This window comes from Ischnura elegans, chromosome 8 (assembly GCF_921293095.1).
Source record: "Ischnura elegans chromosome 8, ioIscEleg1.1, whole genome shotgun sequence".
NCBI lineage: Eukaryota > Metazoa > Arthropoda > Insecta > Odonata > Coenagrionidae > Ischnura > Ischnura elegans.
In genome coordinates, this window is record NC_060253.1 from 32,562,834 (window position 1) to 32,581,741 (window position 18,908).

Below are 18,908 nucleotides of genomic sequence, written 5' to 3' on the forward strand. Positions count from 1 at the left end.
ATCTATACGTATTTGGATGAAGGTCGCAAACAAGGCAAATAATGGATGTAACATATGCATCGAAACGAAAACATGGCATGATATCTTTTAAGTAACTACCTCGTAGATTACACGCAACTAATGTATTCGTGGCAAGGTGAACGTCCCTCGTGCATTACCTCGATTCCTCGATTACCTCGATTACCTCCAATCTCCAAGCGACTGTCATCGGTGGTCATCGGTGAAAAAAATTGATTTCGCGGTGCGAAAGTCATTTGTTTACCCACCATTCCCGTATGACAACACATCGATATGTGAAACTGAGAGAGTTGTTAATTTTTTATTGCTGTGAGAAAAGTGTATTATTTGTGAACATCAATGCTGTATAACCTTAATGGAACCTTTGTCTTGACCACGTGAGTGTTTTATTAGTTAATTCTGTGGCTAATTTCTCTCACATACCTTTGTCCCAACTTCCATACTGTGTACATTTGTATAAACATCTTATTGCATTTACTATTCTTTGCTTTTGTAACGTAATGCTTACGGCGATGAATTTTGTATTTAAGCAAGTTTTTTATTTTAAATTGATATATTGTTTACTTCCTCTTATGCACCAGAATATGACATTTCTAGTTGCATTTTCAGGGCAAGATGAGCGCCCCTCGATTTGCCCGGGGCAGCAAGAGCCGAATTTTTCTTTACGTGGGCACAGTTTTAGCTTTCGTAGTTGGTGTGTGGGTAATTCATGAAACCCAAGTTCAACTGAGCGATAGTCGAAACGCAGCAATGAAATGCCAGCAGCAGCAAGAGTCATTGTCTGCGCAACTACAAGGTACATTTCATTGAATGAACTTCGTTTATTATAATTGAAGTCTCTGTAATATTATAATGTACGGCAAATTGGTGGTTGTAGAACCGTACTTTGAATTTCATTCACCATGCCAACGTGTCCAGCGGTCGAGTAAAGTTTGCCCAATTGTGTGCAATGTTCACCATGAACCTTTGATTGCTATTTTGATCCTTCTTTTCTCCTAATCTTTTCGTTTTTTTCAGTTATATTCGAATACAAGACGCGATTAGAGAAATCCCTGCAAGAGGAGAAAGCTCTCCATCGTAAGACAAGAGAAGAGTTAGAGTCACAAATAGACAATGAAAAGCAAGTGAGGGAAAAAGATGGAATTGAACAAGTTAACAAATTCACCTCTCTTCAACAGCAATATAAAATTCTTCAGGTAAATGCCCCTTCGAGAATACATTGTTGGTTACCATAGCCGGACCCTTGTCTTTTTATTGTAGAGGTAGACAAGTTATGTCACTAATATTGATCGTTCAGTAGTATATAGCATAACAAGTACACTGACATCGAGTATCGCCTAAGTTTTTGCGAAAATAATTGTTCATAGGGTCAGCATGAAGACTTGACGGAAGACTGCAATAAGGTTCGCCAAGCCCAAGTTGTTGCAGCCGGAGAACGTTCACGCCTTGAGTCAGAAGTGGCTGCTGCAAGGCAAGAACTGGAACAGGTGCAGGCTGTGCGTGACAAGGAAGTGGAAGCATTGAAGGTAATTTTAACGTCAATGCTTTGCGGTGGAACTTGTTCTTCATACACTAATTGGTTTTTGATTGAAAAAAAATACGGTGTGTATTTTGTGCATGTGCAATGCATCAAATTATTTTTAATTTTGAATGCAATTTCTTGTTGTATTAACGTAGGTGTAAATGAACTATTTACTAATAATGTTAGCACTGAGTGTATATTGTGTCATTTTTAATCAAGTAGTGGGCCACAAACTTATTTTGCAATGTATTAAATGAACTTTTTGATGGAATGAAAAGCTCTCAGGACTGCCCCCAGGTCAGAAGCTGTAATGCTACCAATGTTTCGATGTTGGATTTGCTTATCAAAATGTTGGTAGTGTTTGAGTTCGAAACCCTGTGGCTGTACCGTGAGCTTTTCGCACAGTCTCATTGTTGGGTAAGCACTCAACCCTTTTGGAATACGTAGCATAATTATTTTAAATTTTATTGTATAAGGAAAACTATGTAAAACTGGGCTTTGGTGATTTGCTTGCAAAATGAAAATGTAGATATGTCTGAGTTACTGTCACATTTGTATGACCTAGCTACCCTAGTTTGAGTAATTGTTAGTTATGATTACTTAGTTATGTCTACACATAATCCTGTGCATGAACTTGACGGGTTATTTAGGCTTTGTTAATGTCACTGCAAACTGTTTCATTTTTTAATTGTGAATTTAAAAAAAATGATGAAGCCCAAGGCAAAATAATTCTGTGTTATAGTTAAAATCATGCATATAAATCCAAACTGCTTGAAGTTAACTACAGTGGTCCTAATACATCATATAAGAAAGTACAAAAATCCTCAGAAGAAAAATTACTTGCCTAGAGCTGGACTTAAAACCAGTGGTCTTTGAATTGGAGCACTGTATGAAGTGGTTTAACCAGTTGAGTGACCCAAGTAATCTTCCTCACTGATAGAATTTTTGCATTTAATTTAAATCTGTGGGCTACTATGTAAAAGTACTACCCTAGTATATTTGCTGTCAGGTAGCACCCAACTCTTGTGTTTAAATCTCAGCATGTCACTGACACCATGGTTAATCTATAATCCTTGTAGTAACCTGTATTTCCTTGGAATCCCTTACCCCACACATGGAAAGCTAACATCCGTGCTCTCCTCCACCTCATTGAGACTTGCCCACACTAGACGTTTCACACCCACTTCTTCCAAAGTGATCAGCGATCATCCCCCTCACCTCATCTCTATGGGAAAACATGGTATTAATATGGAAACATCTACCCTTTCACAAATTACAAGTGAGGGATGATTTTCTCCAATTCCATTTTCATAGTATTACCCTTCTCACCATCTGTGGAGGATGAAGATACTGTCAACCCTTTACTGAGACCTTTCTATATTCATGCCCTTGCATTTTGATACCTACTCTGCACAAACGCTCATCAATCGCCCACTGAATCAAATCCACTTAACCTAGGAGCCCAACAATATGCATGCGCTCAGCTGGCAATAGCCGGAGCATTAACGCTCACCTCCGAATGAGCTCGCAGCATTGGAGGTGAGCGTTTATGCTATGGCTACTGCTAGGCGTTGGGCTCCTGGATGAACGGATTTGATTTGGTGGGCGATTGTTGAGCATTTGTGCAGTGGAGGTATCAATTTCCTTTTATATAATTGTCTCCTTGACCAAGACGAGAGAGCAGGAATCATTAAGTTTGCAATAAAATGGCAGTAACCTTAGGGATGGAGGCTTCATTCTCATTGCATGAAAGACATCCGAAGATGCTCCTTTCTAATTCTAACTTTGTGGACCACTCTTGATAACCAAGACAAAGTTCTTCGAGAAAATTATTAAGATTCCTTGTGAATTTTACCCATCATCTAATGAATAGGTACCCAGAACAGCAAGATAGCAAGCCCCTCCCTTAAATCTTACCAGCATTAGTGACTTAGAGGGATGGAAAATAACCTGTCTCACTATACCGCTTGTACGTTACCCAAAATACATATCATAAAATGATCTTTGATAGGGGAAATCAATGAGGAACAGTTAAAGAATCCAAGAATAATCCTGGAGAAGAGGATTAATTTTACTTGTGCTTGGGTTTAAGTGTGGAACTCAGGGTCACATATTTAGTTCTCTGCAGTAATATGGAGTCATTAAGAGTGGGTTTTCAGCTCCAGTTTTATGTCTGTTGGACGCATTCAGGGGGTAGTGAGCTCTCAGAGCTCTACCAAAACAGCTGTAAAAGCAATTCCCTCTGAGTGCAACTTCTATGTAGCTGTTTAGTGATAGCACTCACAAGGGGAGACCATGTACCTTGCTCCGCCTTTTTCAATGCCGTATTTTTTATGGCCTTCGGAATGGTGAACACATCTCTGAACTAGTAGTGGTTCTGTTGAGTGTGCCTTAGTTTGGCTGTAATTAATAAATTTTCATGCGGTACTTTTCACAAGCCGTATATATTTTCAAAATATCGCACCCCTGGCAGATGGGTCAGGTCAGTGGTAGCATTCGGTCCCACCCAGAGGGTCAGGATTCGGGACTTCGTCATGGCAGTATATTTTGTTGTCTTCATTAAGCATATTGGATGGACAAACATATTTTATAACAAACCCTTTTATATATCATGTGTATAGTTAATAATTTATATGCCTGATACTGTCATAAAGAAAAGAAGTTAATGGTTTTTATCACAACTAAATCATGAAATATAATCAGAACACCACTTGTAAATGGAAGGCTATGGAAATAACTTAACTTCACCTTCTCTCTAATCTACGTAGTTGCACTACAATTGGTATGCCATTAAATTGCTACTTGATGTGCTTGTCTGAAAACACTGAGTAACGATAATTAGGTGGGAAAATTGTGCTTAGTGTCAATATATTTAAGTTCATTTTTGGTGAATCATTTTGAAAATTTGCAATAGTCAAACACGGTTGATACCATCCTTGAATTATTCATCTTTAAATGAAAAAGATTTCTCAAATAAATATTTTGGCAAACATCTAACATGTTTCAAACAGACCAAAAAGCCAAGTTATACATAATACACTCCTTGCTACTTTTTTACTAATTTTAGTTGGTCACAACTTCAATTTGTTCAATCCTTGGGTTTCATAGGGTAAAAATAAAAATGTTTACGTCATAGACTCAAGTGGATTAAAAAGTTAAATTTCAATGCCTGATTCTTTAAATCCTCCTGTGTATCTTCAGATAGTAAATCTCTTAAGCAAGAGTTGCATTCTCTATATCACGAAGGGTTGCAAAGAGGAAAAGCAGTTTTAAGACTGATTTTCAAATGTTATTTGGTTTGCCTTCTGTTTATCTGGAAAAAAAGTGAATGAATTGATTTTGTTGAAAAATTTTCATAGATTTCAAATTTGCATTCACTACTTCCCTAAATTTTGCAAAAAAAATGTACAGGCTATAAATTGGAAAAAATGTGTATTTTTTATATTTTCATGAAAAACATTTCCCGAAAGAAATTTTGCTCTAAATTCTTTAAGTGGTATTCAGCAGCCAACAATACATATGTATAGGTATCAAAAATCATCTCTCCATCACAATTTCCCAGCTAAACCCAGTTTTTAGTCCTGTTGCTTGGAATACTTGTCATATGACTGTAGCAAAATGCCTTATGTGGCATACTATGTTTGGCATAATTTTCCATATATTCCTCCAAGGTCACCAAAAACCACAAAAAAAAGATGTCTTGGTAGCTTACCAGGATGAAATCTTCTTTTGAATTTTGGCTTCTCTGGTTCAAGTCTGTGCTAAAGTAAATGCGTTTTCCTCTGCAGAGTATAGCCACTTATAAATGTACTTTTTTTTACCTTACATTAATATTTGCATATAGGTATGGAAGTGAGAGACATTCTTAAAAGATAATTCAGTTTTAAATGTAGGTGTTTCCTCTGTTAGATGCCCTGGCAAAAGAAATATATGCTTATATTTATTTGTTTTTGGCATTATTTGTTATATAACACCTTTATGACCATAAGCCTCTGGATGATAAGTTTACCATGAAATTGGAATCTCTATTTGAAGTAGACATTGCTCTGTAATGTGTAGTAATGTGGTTTTGGGTGCTAAAGATTGGAAAGAGTAATGGAATTCAAAACCTGGAATCTAGTTGGCACTCAAGATAGCAATCAGGAAACTGGAGTTTGAGTATTGTGGGGATCTAGTGATAGCAAGGGATATTGGTTATAGCTGAAGTAGTTGCCTTTCTGTCCTAAAGATGTACTATATAAACTAGGGATGAGTCGATTCCACTTTTTTTCGATTCCGATTCCAATTTCGATTCCTTCAAATCGATTCCCGATTCTCGATTCCGATTCCATCGATTCTTACTCCTTATAGCAGGTGGGATTTTGATTTATCTGTGGTATTGCTGTCATTAAAATTTAAGAATTGAATGGAATAAAATAACTAGGGATGGACGGATCCAGGATTTTTGGAGCCAGATCTTTCGAATAGGATATTTTCGATTCCAAATGCATTTTCGAATTCCTGCCATTAAACAAAGTCATTATTCAAGTTTATTGTGGGTACATACAATCAATGGAATGCTTTTTAGATTTTCATACACATTTTTATATTTTTATAAATTAAAAATTATTTTATGGGCTTTCAAGTTGTTTTTTAAAAACATCTTTACATACTCAGAACCTAAACTGTTACGCTTGGGTTTGGAAATGAAAATAGGAAAAATCTTAGGATGAACCACTGACCAGTAGCGTAGTGAGAGGACCCCCCAAAATATAAAAACACAATTAATTTCCTTCATAAAAGGAAACAAAATATTAAAAATCATGAATTTACAAAAATGAAAAAAAATGAATCTCTGAAAAATGAAGTTTTTTCTATTATGAAGGGCGTTAAAATTAGTTTGAAAACCTCTCCTTTGTACCCTGTTGTTTAAAAATTTTCCCCCCTGGTTTTGGACCCCCCCTTAACAAAATTCCTGGCTACCCCCCTGCTATTGACTGAATTCAAATTTTCCTCACACGCGTTTCCCCCGAATTTTACTTTCTCATCGCATACGGACTTGTGTTTAATCCGAAAATGCTTTAGTATGGTGAGGTGGATTTAGCACATCCTCGCAATAATTTACGCCATAGTGCACGCACACTGCATTCATTGGTTTTCCTGTTAATGGAAATGTTTATACACAATGAAAGACATTTTTATTGGTGCATCATTAAATTAAATTGCAACTGCGCAATCAGCAACACAATTAAAAGTATTTAAAACGGTAATAACGTCACGTGCGACGAGGTGCTCAACCGCTCAGCATGAGGAAGGAGTGGGCAGCAAAAGCGTGTAAAGGAGAGGTGGAGGGGAAGGAGCAGTGGCGTAGCCAGGAATTTCAATTGGGGGGGGGGGGGATCCAAAACCATGGGGGAAAATTGTTGAAAAAACCGGGCACTAAATAATGGGTTTTAAACTAATTTTAACACTTTCCCAGAAAGTCACTCTCCTAGCATTTGTAGTCTAGAAACGGAGAATTGAAGCAGGTAGGCCAAAAAAGGTCAGTTGGTGAGACGAGGTAGGGATGAAACACGCTTCAATTGTTTTCGTGTGATTTGATATTTTCCTTAGAAGACAATGATTTTTGGTCCGTGTGATTTCGGATGCGAAAAAAAAACAACAGAGGCACGGGCTGATGGACGGCCGAGGGTGGTTTTCTGAAATCTGCGACATAGTTACTTTTGAAATGCTGAAAATCCTGGCCACGGCTGAAATTCTACTTGCAACCTCTGCGAGAGCTTTCAAACAAAACAGTTCATGAGTAGGACAAGAATCGCATGCGACGGCGCATTCGAAGAGAGAATCGGAAATCTTTCCACTCTTATGGGGCGTTACATTCACTGAAGCTATTATTTAAAATTTCCTATCCAGATCCGATGTCTTCCGCGACTTTGGATCCGATGAAGGGCAATATCCGCGGGTATTTGGATCCGAGGTATCCGATCCGACCATCCCTAAAAATAACAATAGCCGCGGTGGCTACATTCTCGTTTGGCCGCGGTGGCTAAACAATAATGTAGCGTTCATGGCGTCGATACATACCAGAGCAGCCTGGCGGGTGCGCGGTGGCGGCCGAACGCAACCTGTCGAGTCCGCCCGGAGGCCGCGGCGGCTTATGCCAAGCAAGTATAAACTTCCTCAAGGGTTGCATTGATGAAACTGGGCTATACAAACGCGAATGTGTCTAATTTTTTTATTATTGACGCAGGCGCGTGTTAGTCTAAAAAAGTTACGTATATAAAAAAACCGCTCTCAGCGCGTATTTATAAGAAACTTTTTTCACAGAAAAACTCGCTCTCTGCACGTTTTTATTATCATCAGACTTCAAATATCATTCGAAAGTAAAAAAATATATTTCGATCTATTATACTTTAAAATTGGTGGTCCAGATGAATTCTCCGAATGTGATTCATAATCGTAACAATTTGATTTGCCGTGACCAGCGGTTAATAAAAGAACGGGAAACGCATGCGTTGCTTCCCGATCCCGTGGTTCCCAATTTTTTTTCTCTGAGAGTTGCTCATGAACACGAGGTATTTCAGGGGTCGTCGGTTTGTCGCTCTTGGCGACATTTTCAGGTTTCCGAGGCCGCTTAGGTATGTTCGTCGCAGCACCCGCGTGCGGGGCGTATCCTTCGCGCGGGCAAGGCTGACACCGCGGCCGCTTAGGTGTGTGGCAGCATTTATGCCCCAAACTTATAGTCTATGCTCAAAACATTTGTCTTCCTGGAATCGATGGAATCGGAATCGACTTTAGGCGATCGATTCTCGATTCCGATTCCGTGCCCGAGAATCGGTGGAATCGAGAATCGACATTTGGAATCGACTCATCCCTAATATAAACACTTTCAATGTATTTATTGTACACAATTTTGATTAACCTTCTCATGTTGAATGGTGATCATAGTAGAGACAGTTTTCTTATGCCAAAGAGCAGATGTCAGCTGTAGTTGATAGAGGGGATGGGAAATGACCACTGCGTAATTGCAAACTTGGGTATGCCATTACCCCTTGAGAGCCTATGTAATGAGGGATTAGGCCCTTTCTTGGATGTTGGGGTCGCAGCCTCAACTCATTTTCTATAACTCTTGCACTATAAATTTTTGCTTAGTATTGAGTGTTTTTTATGAGTAGATATTTTACACATTAATTAAATATTTTAACAAAAAACTGACCTTTTTATTTTCTGGTGAGTTTCAAATTTAGAGAGTTAAAATATTAAGTAATGAAGCAAGGTAGAGCAGAGTTTAATTTTTACCCTTATTATCTGCTTGGGTCACAGTTTAGGACAGAAAAAAAACACCTGTTGGACCTGCTGTGAATGCACAAATTGGCATCCTGAATTTTGTGTCGGCTTCAATTGGCTACCTGAAGAATTCTTAGGCAACATTCCTTAAGTGTCCTCTATACATAAACACAGGGAAATATACCGACAGTTCACTGCTAGCCAGGATTAGGATAAATTATTTTTTAATTTAAGTCAGTTGTGTTCATCTCTTTTTGATCTTTTTTCAGATGTAACGCATGAAAATCTAGGCTCAGTACATTTACCATTAGATGTAAATAGTATCAATCATCTCTAGAAAATAAATATTCAGTCTTCTCTCCTAAATATCTGTCCTGTAATGAAGCTCTTCTATTTCTCTCTCCTTCTTTTTCAACAGACACAGTACCTTGAAGTTGTAACAGAGAATGACAGGTTGAGAAAGCAATACAGTGATATAGAATCGCAAGCGCAACATTCTGCTGCGGAAATGAACTACTTAAGAAAGCAGAATATTCAATTGCAAAGAGAATTGGGAGACGCACAAGTATGTAGATTAGGAGAATAGCTCAAATGTGTAACTTACTTGTGGAATATCTTGTTGTTACCAACTTGGCTGAATTGAGAAATAATTATTTATTATACTCTGTTTCATTCTATGTTCTCACTGTGATAAGAAATTTCGAATGGCAAAGAAAATTATCATATCTTGATTTCCAAAAACATTTTCCAAAAGCTTAATGACTCTTTTAATGCTTATGATGCAATGCTCATCATTAGGTATAAATAATTTTTGCATAAGATAATGTAATTTTTAATTGTTGGCTCCTTGAGCTGAGGCTTCTGTTGGCTCTTGTAGCTCATCCTAAGGTTTAATGATAATTCTTTGTTTTTTTTGTGTTGCATTCATCACACATACATATTACACTTTTTGGTCAAAATTAAAGTTGGCAATGGACTCAAATGTATGGTCTTTGGTAGTCATGCAGCAGTTGTTGAAGCCAATTTGGTAATTCTTTCCTTCATATTTTTTCTGTCTTGAATTTCTCATTTGAAATTCTGGGATTCCTGTGAAGTTTATTCCCTTCGTCTTTTTGTATCTCTTTTTTTGGAAATATTTTTGGTCAAACTTCTAACCTTAGAGTGTAATTAAAAACTGTAAATTATGTATTGTTAATAACGATGTCATGTCATTTATAACCTTACTAATCTATGCACATTAGCTTTTTATTGGCTTTAGTTCAGCTTCTATTTGCTCGAATTTACATTTAATAATAATGTCACTAAAAGAGTTCTAACTTAAAGCTATTGTTTGGTTTTATTTTGCGATCATAATTGAAGTGTTTTTATGGCATCACTGCATTTGCTTGAATGCACCCTGTGTGTTGGAGTTATGTATTATTACTATTTTATTAATTTGAAATAAACATTAATTTTATAAGTGACCTTACAATTAAAATATGTAAGGTTTCCATTTATGCTCTCTGAAAATTACATAAAAGTGTAATTATAGCCTGTTTTGGCGATAATTACCTTAGAATGAGATCAAAATTGATATGTACCCCTACCGAATGAATTTTTCTGAGCATTATTGTTCAGTTTATGTGCCTTATAAATGGTGTCACTTTTGATGCATTCTAGAATTATATGGTGTATTTTTCATAAAAAATAGAAAAATCATTTCGTTGGAAAAATGTCTTAGAAGAAGAAAGTGAATGTCATTGTATTGAGTGTTGTTTATTATCCATGTATATTTATGGAAAGTGTTGGCTGAAAAAGAAAGTATTTCTCTTGAAAATATGGAATTGAAAGTTAAATGTACAAAAACATTCCTGAAGGACCGAAATGCAAAGTAAACCAAGTATCCTGGCACTAATAAAAAGGGAAGGAAAGGAACAAGGAAATTAGGAATAGGAGAATTGAGAAATAGAAGTCTTGGCTAGTGTTTTTGGCATCCAAACTGGGTGGGCCAAAAATAAGTCGACGCGGCAATTACCCGAAACACAATTATCAATTTTTAAGTGTATTGTTTTTTTCTCTCTTTTTTGTTCATTTGTTTTGGTCAAGCTTGCAATGGTTTGGCACTGGGAATGGGATGGGTTCACCAACCCAGCAATGAGAGGGGATTTTTCATGTAATGTCAAGGTCTTTGTGCGTAGGGGACCTTGTCGTAAGCCGCAAAGATATTTTGTATTTAGTTTAGGAGCTTCTTTCTTTTGTGTTATTTTTGAAACATCAATGATTTTCCTTTCCTTCCTTATTCCTTGCCTTAATTGTTCTCTCTGACTAGAAGTGCCTTTAAATACTTATTGTGTCAGTAAGTTCTAAGAGAATCAGAAAAAAATAATTCCTTTCATTTCCTTCCAACTTCCCTGTCTAAGTATAAGTGGACCTCCACTTTCCTTTCACTGTATAGTTGCCCCCTTTAGTGTATCTCATTATCAAATTCAATCCACCCTGTGAGCTATTTTTTGCTATTTCATTCAGTGGGACTTACAGTACGAAACTGTTGAATGATGAGTTATAGCATCCTTTCTTGAGAATGGACATGTACTCTGCAGCTTCTGTTACACCTTATGAGATATCTGGAATATTCAAACAAAAGAGATCTACTATACCATTGTTTCAGGCCTTGGTTTTCTCTGCAAGCACATACTGTTATACTAATAGACAAGTACATTTAATCTCGCTTTTTCAGTGGCTAGAGTAACAGCTTGGACGAGCATAGTTTTGGTTTATCTATTAATTGAAGTAAAACGAGAGATTCCTCCCTCCCCACTGACTGCTATCAACTTTTGTGGCTGTGAAAGATGATGTGCTGAAGTATATGTTAGAAGAGTAAAATTTGTCCTACTTATTCTTATGACAATAAGCATATTTTAGTATTTTAAAATATTTTTATTTGTATGGTGACACAATATTATTATATTACATCCCTTTTCAATCTAGAGAGAGCTGGCTGCTCTCAAGAAGAAGACTGGAGATATGTCAGTGGGCATTGTGAACAAGAGGAATGTTGATGTCGTTGTGGTGGATGTCCCTTCCTCGAAGAAGGCAGTCAGCTCAAGTCCATCTGTGCCAGTTGCAGCTCCCAAGGCTGAAGAAGACATTGGCAAGAATGTTCTCCCCCAGCCAGGAGCTGCACCTCATCAGGTTGGTTAATGTGTTCGCATCAAACGGTGATTGTTTTTGTATGCCTCTGCATGTAAATGATTTTGTTCATGCATTGATTTTATTTTGACATTATTTATATTGTAACTACTATTGTTTTCTCTGGTTATATACTAAAACATGAAAGTTAAGAATGATTACTATCACTTATTTTGGCCTCTGTACTGTACTAATACTCCTTGCCTCATGGTTTTAAGTTTTCATTCGCCAAAACTTGTGCGTGTACCTTTGAACCTGCTGGCTAATGTGCCAAAGGCTGTTCTGTGAGAAAAAGAGCTCTTTTTTTAGGAAACTTAGGTGATATATTTATTGAAAATTTTGTATGGTCAACTTACGAAACTAGATGCATTTGTATGCCTTCTCAATGATAATAGATATGATTCCCAGCTTGGCTATGGTGCCCTCTTGAACTTTTGATTTGCTAATTCAGTACTTATCATATCTACACACTGTGTTGGTAAGTACATATATCAAACCAAGTGTAAACAGATTATTAGTGGTATCCCACTCATCTTGACGGATAAGGTTTTAATAGAAGTGCAATATTTTCCTCTGTCTTGGTCTTTTTTAGACTATCCAGACTTTTTTATTTGTATATTTAAATATTTTTATTCTCTTTTTTTTTACTTAAAATTAGTATGGGAACATTTTTTCTCATTTTTCTTTTGAAGAACAGGGGAATGTACTTGAGTATGGTAAACCATCTCTTCTGTCTATCAGTGTGCATGCTTGTACATAGTGGCTTGGGTGTCCTGGTTGCTTCATTAATTTTGTTTTTGCCATTGCTCAAGTTTTGTTGCCCCTGAGATGTTTTAATTGAACCCAAATCTAAGAAAACTTTGAACTGAGAGAATGTACCTGTTGTTTCCATTCCCTTTAATTTGTCTTGATATTTATGAAGTTTTTTACTTTTAGCTTTTGGGTTAAACTATTCAGTTGTACTTAAACTGTTGTTTTATGAATCTGTGGATGGAGGAATGAATGACTGTGAATTGATTAATTAGCAGTACTATAATATGCCTTATGCACTTTCAAGTTCCTGTGTGAATCCAGGATTTCATCATGGTGAGCTTTCAAATGTGGTGTCAGAAGGTGATTTTTTTTGAGGTCTTTGCTTGGAATTACTTCAGTAAATGCTTGAACTGAGCTAGCTTTTCCCTCATTAACAGCCTTGTCTGACCTACTGTGGTGCGTATGGTATCTTGCATATTTGCTGGAATCCCATCGCATGTGTTACTGGCCAAAACGTCCCACAGAGAGCATAAACCATCGAGACGATTCATCTCACCATCATACAGAGAATTAAAATTCTGAAGGCAAGCTGCATCCTCTTCTGAAAGAATTGGTGTTCTGCATTTGGGAGAGAGTTTTTTTATTTTCACTTCCTGAACATCTGGCGTAGTAAGAGACTTTTCAAATAATCGTTTCCCAAGAATAATGCGAAGGGCATCAGGAGTGCCTTTACTCAATTCAGCTGATTTCTTTAGTGGAGTTTTCTTCGTGCTGACTGGTTTTTCAACCAAACAAGTTGAGTGTGATTCTGACTCCCTACTTCCAAAGCTACCTTTACGTTTTGAAATCCAAGGACTGAGCTGAGCAGGGAAAATGATTGAATAGTCTGCATTCTGCACAGTTGCATTCTCATCGGGTGGTGTACCTTCCTCTTGAATCTTTGGTTGGAGATGAGGGTAGGAGTAACAGTAGATAAAGGACTACTATTTCCTTCCTGATAACCTAGGAGATGATCTTACACCAATACCTTGTTCAGGTAACAAAAATCTGGCACTCAACCTCACACTTGATCTGCTCCGGAGTGATTTTGGTGTGGCAATGGAATCCAAATAAAGTAGAGGTGAATTTGTTCTCTTGGGAGAATTTTAGTTCATTCTCAATTGTGCATTCTCTTTTGCCTCCTCAAGTTTTCTCCTTTGCTCTGCTAGGTATGCTTTGAAAGAAGATTTTCCTGCAGCTGGTTTCTTTGCTTTAACATTACTGCTCCCCACATTCCTTCTTCGAAATACTTCAGGCTGGACCTTCGCCTCTTTTGGCTCTTCACATACAATCCAATTATTCCATTCACAAATGATATATTGTAGCAGAGTTTGAAAGATAAGGGGACCAGTATTTTTCCAATTTTCTGATTTTGGAAAAAATAAGTGCAAAGTAGAGGAAATAGTGAGCATAAACTAGGCTATAATAGAAGCTATGTTATCTCCTTGATAATACAATTTTGTTATTATGTAATATTCCTTGGCTTTTTTTAGTATTACACATATGTATTGTTATTTAATTGGCCAATTGGAAGACTGAGCGATTGAAATACAAGTTTATGTTTAAGGAATTTGAATGAGACACTTGATTGAGAGGAATTGAGCTTTTAAAGAATGGGTGAGGAAGGGGTGGGAAGAGCCATGCCAATCACAAAGGCAAATCACAATCTACTGGTAAGGCAGGGAGGCACAAAAAGGGAATATCATGCGAAAAAATTCATCCACTTGAATGATCAGCCGCATGGAATATGGGGATGACAATCTACCGATGATGAGAGAGACAGAATACACCTGCTAGTAAAATGAAAACTAACCCTACCCTGGTGTCATGGTTCATAGTGTAGGCCACTGCCAGATCAGCCTATTTGCACTAAACCTCAACTGAATGATCTTTGGTTACCCCATAAAAGTCTTAACTCTCCCCATGTATTCACCCACACATCCAGTCTCACAGTTTTTCCGTCCCTCTCTCAGTCTAAGTAGTCTTTTTCTTTTCCAGTACGCACAATACCTCACTTAAATCCCATTAAGAAATTTAATGCTTGGTATTTGAAATTTTGATTGAATCACGTACAGCAGGCTCCCGATTATCCGGCTGCGGTTTATCCATGTTGCGGCTTGTCCGTGCGTGAGTTTTACACTTCTTCTAGGTTTTCCACGATCTTTATAAAACAATTAATTGGACGTAAAAGCACCAGAAGTTTTGCATTGTAATACAAGGCTACTCCAGGCTTATTATTTCCATTGGAATCCTCTCCGTAAAAGGAAATTTTTCTATTTACTTTTTGACAAGGAATGTTTAAAGTTTACTTGGACGTCTGCTCTTGCATGCGGACGACGATCAGCGGCGGCAAGAAACCCTTGATAGAATTTAGAGGACGAGCGTGCTGCGCCCGCTCCCAGTGGGCGTCCCCCGCTCTTTTCAATGCAGGTCAGGCACGTTTCTCATTTTAAAATGTAGAAAAAAAGGCAGGGTCTTATGTACAAATTTAATTGGAATTTTCATGTACAAATTGAGGTCAGAGGACCTCTTTAAACAAAACATTGGAAGTAATTACACTATCCTCTGTCAAACGCACATGATGACTCATACTTACGTGTCAACAGGAGACTTGAATGTGGAATCAGCCGCATTTTGATAAAAGTTATTTAAAGAATGCGAGATATTGTTGCAAATGAACAAATGTATCAGTTTGTCCGCCGTTAACATTAGAAAGATTTACTGTTTTTTGTTTTGTTTTTTTTAAATTATTTACAAACCAATTTTAGGAAATAAAAGCAATATTTAGGAAGTAAAATATGCCGTCGCATGTTCTCTGATGAATTCTGTGCATTTTGGTACCTCATTTGTAGAGTTTGGTTGCGTATAAGTTGAGAAAAAGGTATCTATACAGTAGAAATAATATAGAGGATTCTTCAATGGTTAAACAATTACTTAAATTAAGATAAATATTGTATACAGTCTATGATTCTATATTTCATATCGCAAATGCACAATTATTGCCGTGGCCTCGCATTCAGTTGAATACGGCCCAAAGGAACAGGATATTTCGTACCACTCAGACATATTAACGCCGTGACTAGTCAAGGTCAAACTGAAGAGAAAGGGAATAGCAGAAATGTAGGCAGCTGGGGAAGTGGAAGTAGAGATAGCATGATTCATAGCCAGGCACTCGCATGCGTAGACAAATTGCCAAAAGTCCTGGTTTTCTATAACTGCTGCTGTGCAATGAGGTGATCACGTACCCATTACCTACACGGAAGCTCCGCGTTCATGTTATATAAAAATCACGATGCACGATCGTGTTCAGTGATCACGGAATCGCGTCCCGCAACAGTTGCATACTGGGCAACTTGCGCGAGGCGCGACTACGCAGCGTGATGCCTGACATTGTAGTTTCCGACATCACACAGTGGTTTTGAAGCATTCGTGCAAACCAATTTTCTGAATCTATTATCTCACCGATATGGGTGCGTGGTTTTCGGAAACCAGGTATTACACGGCGCACTAGGAATACAAGTACAATCGCGTTATCACTGCTAAAAAGATTGCGGTCGGTAAAAGATAGTTGCGAATGATTCCTGAGAGCCACCTAAAACGACTGACAATATGTAAAAATAATAATAAATTGTTTGATTTAAATGGATTATGAAAATTTCATGAAATTACAGTGAAAGTTTGGATTATTTGTGTTTGCCAATTATTTGGGTCGCCTCTCCATATCATTAGCCCGCATAATCGGGAGTATGCTGTACCTCTAACTGGTGTGATAGTAATCCCTGGGACACCAAAGTGTGGCACTTCAAATACACTTATTCACCCGGCATAAACACTTGCTTTGCATTAGGCAATGTAGATTCATTGTAGTAGTTGTAACCTTCTGAATAAAAATCACCATGTAACCTAGGCATTATTATTTTATATAGTCTCTCAGCTTCATACTGATTCCAAAATTTTCTTTTAACGGAAACGTTGGAATGAGGATTTTACTTGTATTAGATCTTTCTAGCATTAGATTCACTTGAAATTTTCTTTGAAAAAGCAAGTGTTACACTGCAGAGAGCATCTATGACTCTAGCTTAAACAATATTTTGTCCAGGGACGGCAGTGGACATAATGTAAATCCGCTATAAACGATTGCCATTTACCTGAGTATAAATTCTTTCATGTGGACATTCTGGTACACCAATTATCTGATATTCAAGCAAACATCTTTGAATAAATAATATACACTAAATAATTCTTTAATGGCCCCTAGTCTGTCAGAAATTGGTGCTAAGATAATGAATTGCATTTTGCAAAAATTAGTTCATGCATTCAATTTTTCCATGACCCTCTCAAGTTGAACCTTTGATTTTCCTTTATTTGATTGAAACTGTAAGTTTTTTTACTCTGGTGAATATGTTTTTCTTAATATCTTCAATAAATCACAAAACTTTCATAGAGCAGGAATTTATACATACCATACGTTATAATAGCTGCAATCAAATAAAAATTCTACAATTTTTTGATTTTCAAGTTTCAGTTGACTGATTGGAATTCAACTTCATGTATTTTCTAAATAAATATCAATTATACTTCTTTAAATTTTACACTTTGGATATAATTTATGGAAACCTGTTTTCAGCTAATTAAATATACATGTATGTATATTTGTAATGTATTTTTTATGCTTCTGAAAGATCTCTGATTGAAAAATAAATCTTATTAATAGTAATGTTCAAGTCTGCCATGCTCCATAGTGTATTTTTTTAAAGATACACTCCCAGTTCTTCAGTTTATTCAAAATGTATGTTTAGTTGTTGTAGAAATATCTGAGTATGGACATCACTATAAGATTATATGATTAATGTGGAAATTGAGAATACCTACTCAGCCTCCTGAAAGAACAAATATTTCGTGGAATGTAGCATACTGTAATACGAAGGATCTTGCATTTGTTTCCTGCACAAAGTATACTCTGGATAATTAATCCTATTTCAGAAAATATCTTCAAAATGCAATTTCCATTTAGGCATTTAGGTATGTCAATACCTCCACTGCACAAAAGCTTAACAATCGCCCACTGAATGAAATCCACTTATCAAGGAGCCCAATAATATGCATATGCTCAGCTGGCAGTAGCCGGAGCACAAACGCTCACCTCCGAAGCTTGGAGCATTGGAGGTGAGCGTTTATACTCTGGCTTCTGCCAGCTGAGCAGATTCATATTGTCGAATGCCTAGATGAGCGGATTTGATTCGGTGAGCGATTGTTGAGCGTTTATGCAGTGGAGGTATCGATATATTACATAAGTTATGTAGTATTAATTGGGGTTCATGAAAATAGCAACTGATTGAACAATTTAATGTGAAGTGTAAATTGAAATATTTCTGCTCTTATTTGGTGCATTTTTGTGTTTCAATCTACAATTTTAACTACTTTTTGTATTTGAGTGGTGGTAAAGCTTGGAAACAACTTCTTTTGCTTTGGTATTTTGGACATATATGTTTGAGCATTTTACATTTTGTATTCAAAATATTGACTGTTATTGTTTCTTACATATTTTGATTTGAGTTTTTGCATGATTGCAATAACTGTGCAAATATTTTTAATGTCTTCCTCTTTGTGGTCAGTCATGGTGAGCTGTTGATCCACTGTTTTGCATGTTTGTTTCACGTAATGATGTCTCTGCTTGTTGTTTATGGGTCTGGCTTATCTTATTCACGTGCACAAACTTTACTGTATTTCCCACTGGTGGATAAATTAATGAATAAAAATTAATATAAAAATATTAAGGCAAGTATTTATTGCTACACTGTGGTCAATGTAATCCTTAATAAATTGAAAATGCATTACTGCAAAATGCACTGCTGTACTTCTATTTGTTTGTTAGCCTAAGTAGGATTGAATTTTTTGTGCACTGTTGGTAGTCTTATTAACATAGCCTTATCATTACTCCTCTTACCTGTTAAACTTTCTTCTTGTTGAAATAAAAGGTAGTTGCACTTTTCCATAATTATTTAATGAGTATAACGTGTTTTGGTGCATGGAGCCATCATCTGGTGCAAGACATCATGGTACAGAGCATCATACACCTTAAATAATGGTGGAAAAGTGCATCTACCTTTTACTTCAATACGTTGAACTTTCACTATATCAC

The 18,908-nt window shown here is 36.9% G+C and overlaps 1 protein-coding gene across 4 annotated transcripts in view; it reads left to right on the forward strand.

Annotated features, from left to right (window-relative positions):
- The first annotated feature begins 242 nt into the window (after positions 1 to 242).
- Positions 243 to 18,908, forward strand: part of LOC124164298 (Golgi integral membrane protein 4-like) — a 32,257-nt gene continuing 13,591 nt past the window's right edge. For 2 of the 4 annotated variants that reach the window (XM_046541547.1, XM_046541550.1), the window contains exons 1-6: positions 243 to 395; positions 628 to 814; positions 1,036 to 1,214; positions 1,386 to 1,544; positions 9,225 to 9,371; positions 11,774 to 11,977. In XM_046541547.1, coding sequence (XP_046397503.1) covers positions 634 to 814; positions 1,036 to 1,214; positions 1,386 to 1,544; positions 9,225 to 9,371; positions 11,774 to 11,977 — 870 coding nt within the window. In that variant the 5' untranslated portion in view covers positions 243 to 395; positions 628 to 633. Of the gene's footprint in view, positions 396 to 599; positions 815 to 1,035; positions 1,215 to 1,385; positions 1,545 to 9,224; positions 9,372 to 11,773; positions 11,978 to 18,908 lie in introns of all 4 variants that reach the window. The other 2 variants (XM_046541548.1, XM_046541549.1) reach the window with 2 other exon arrangements.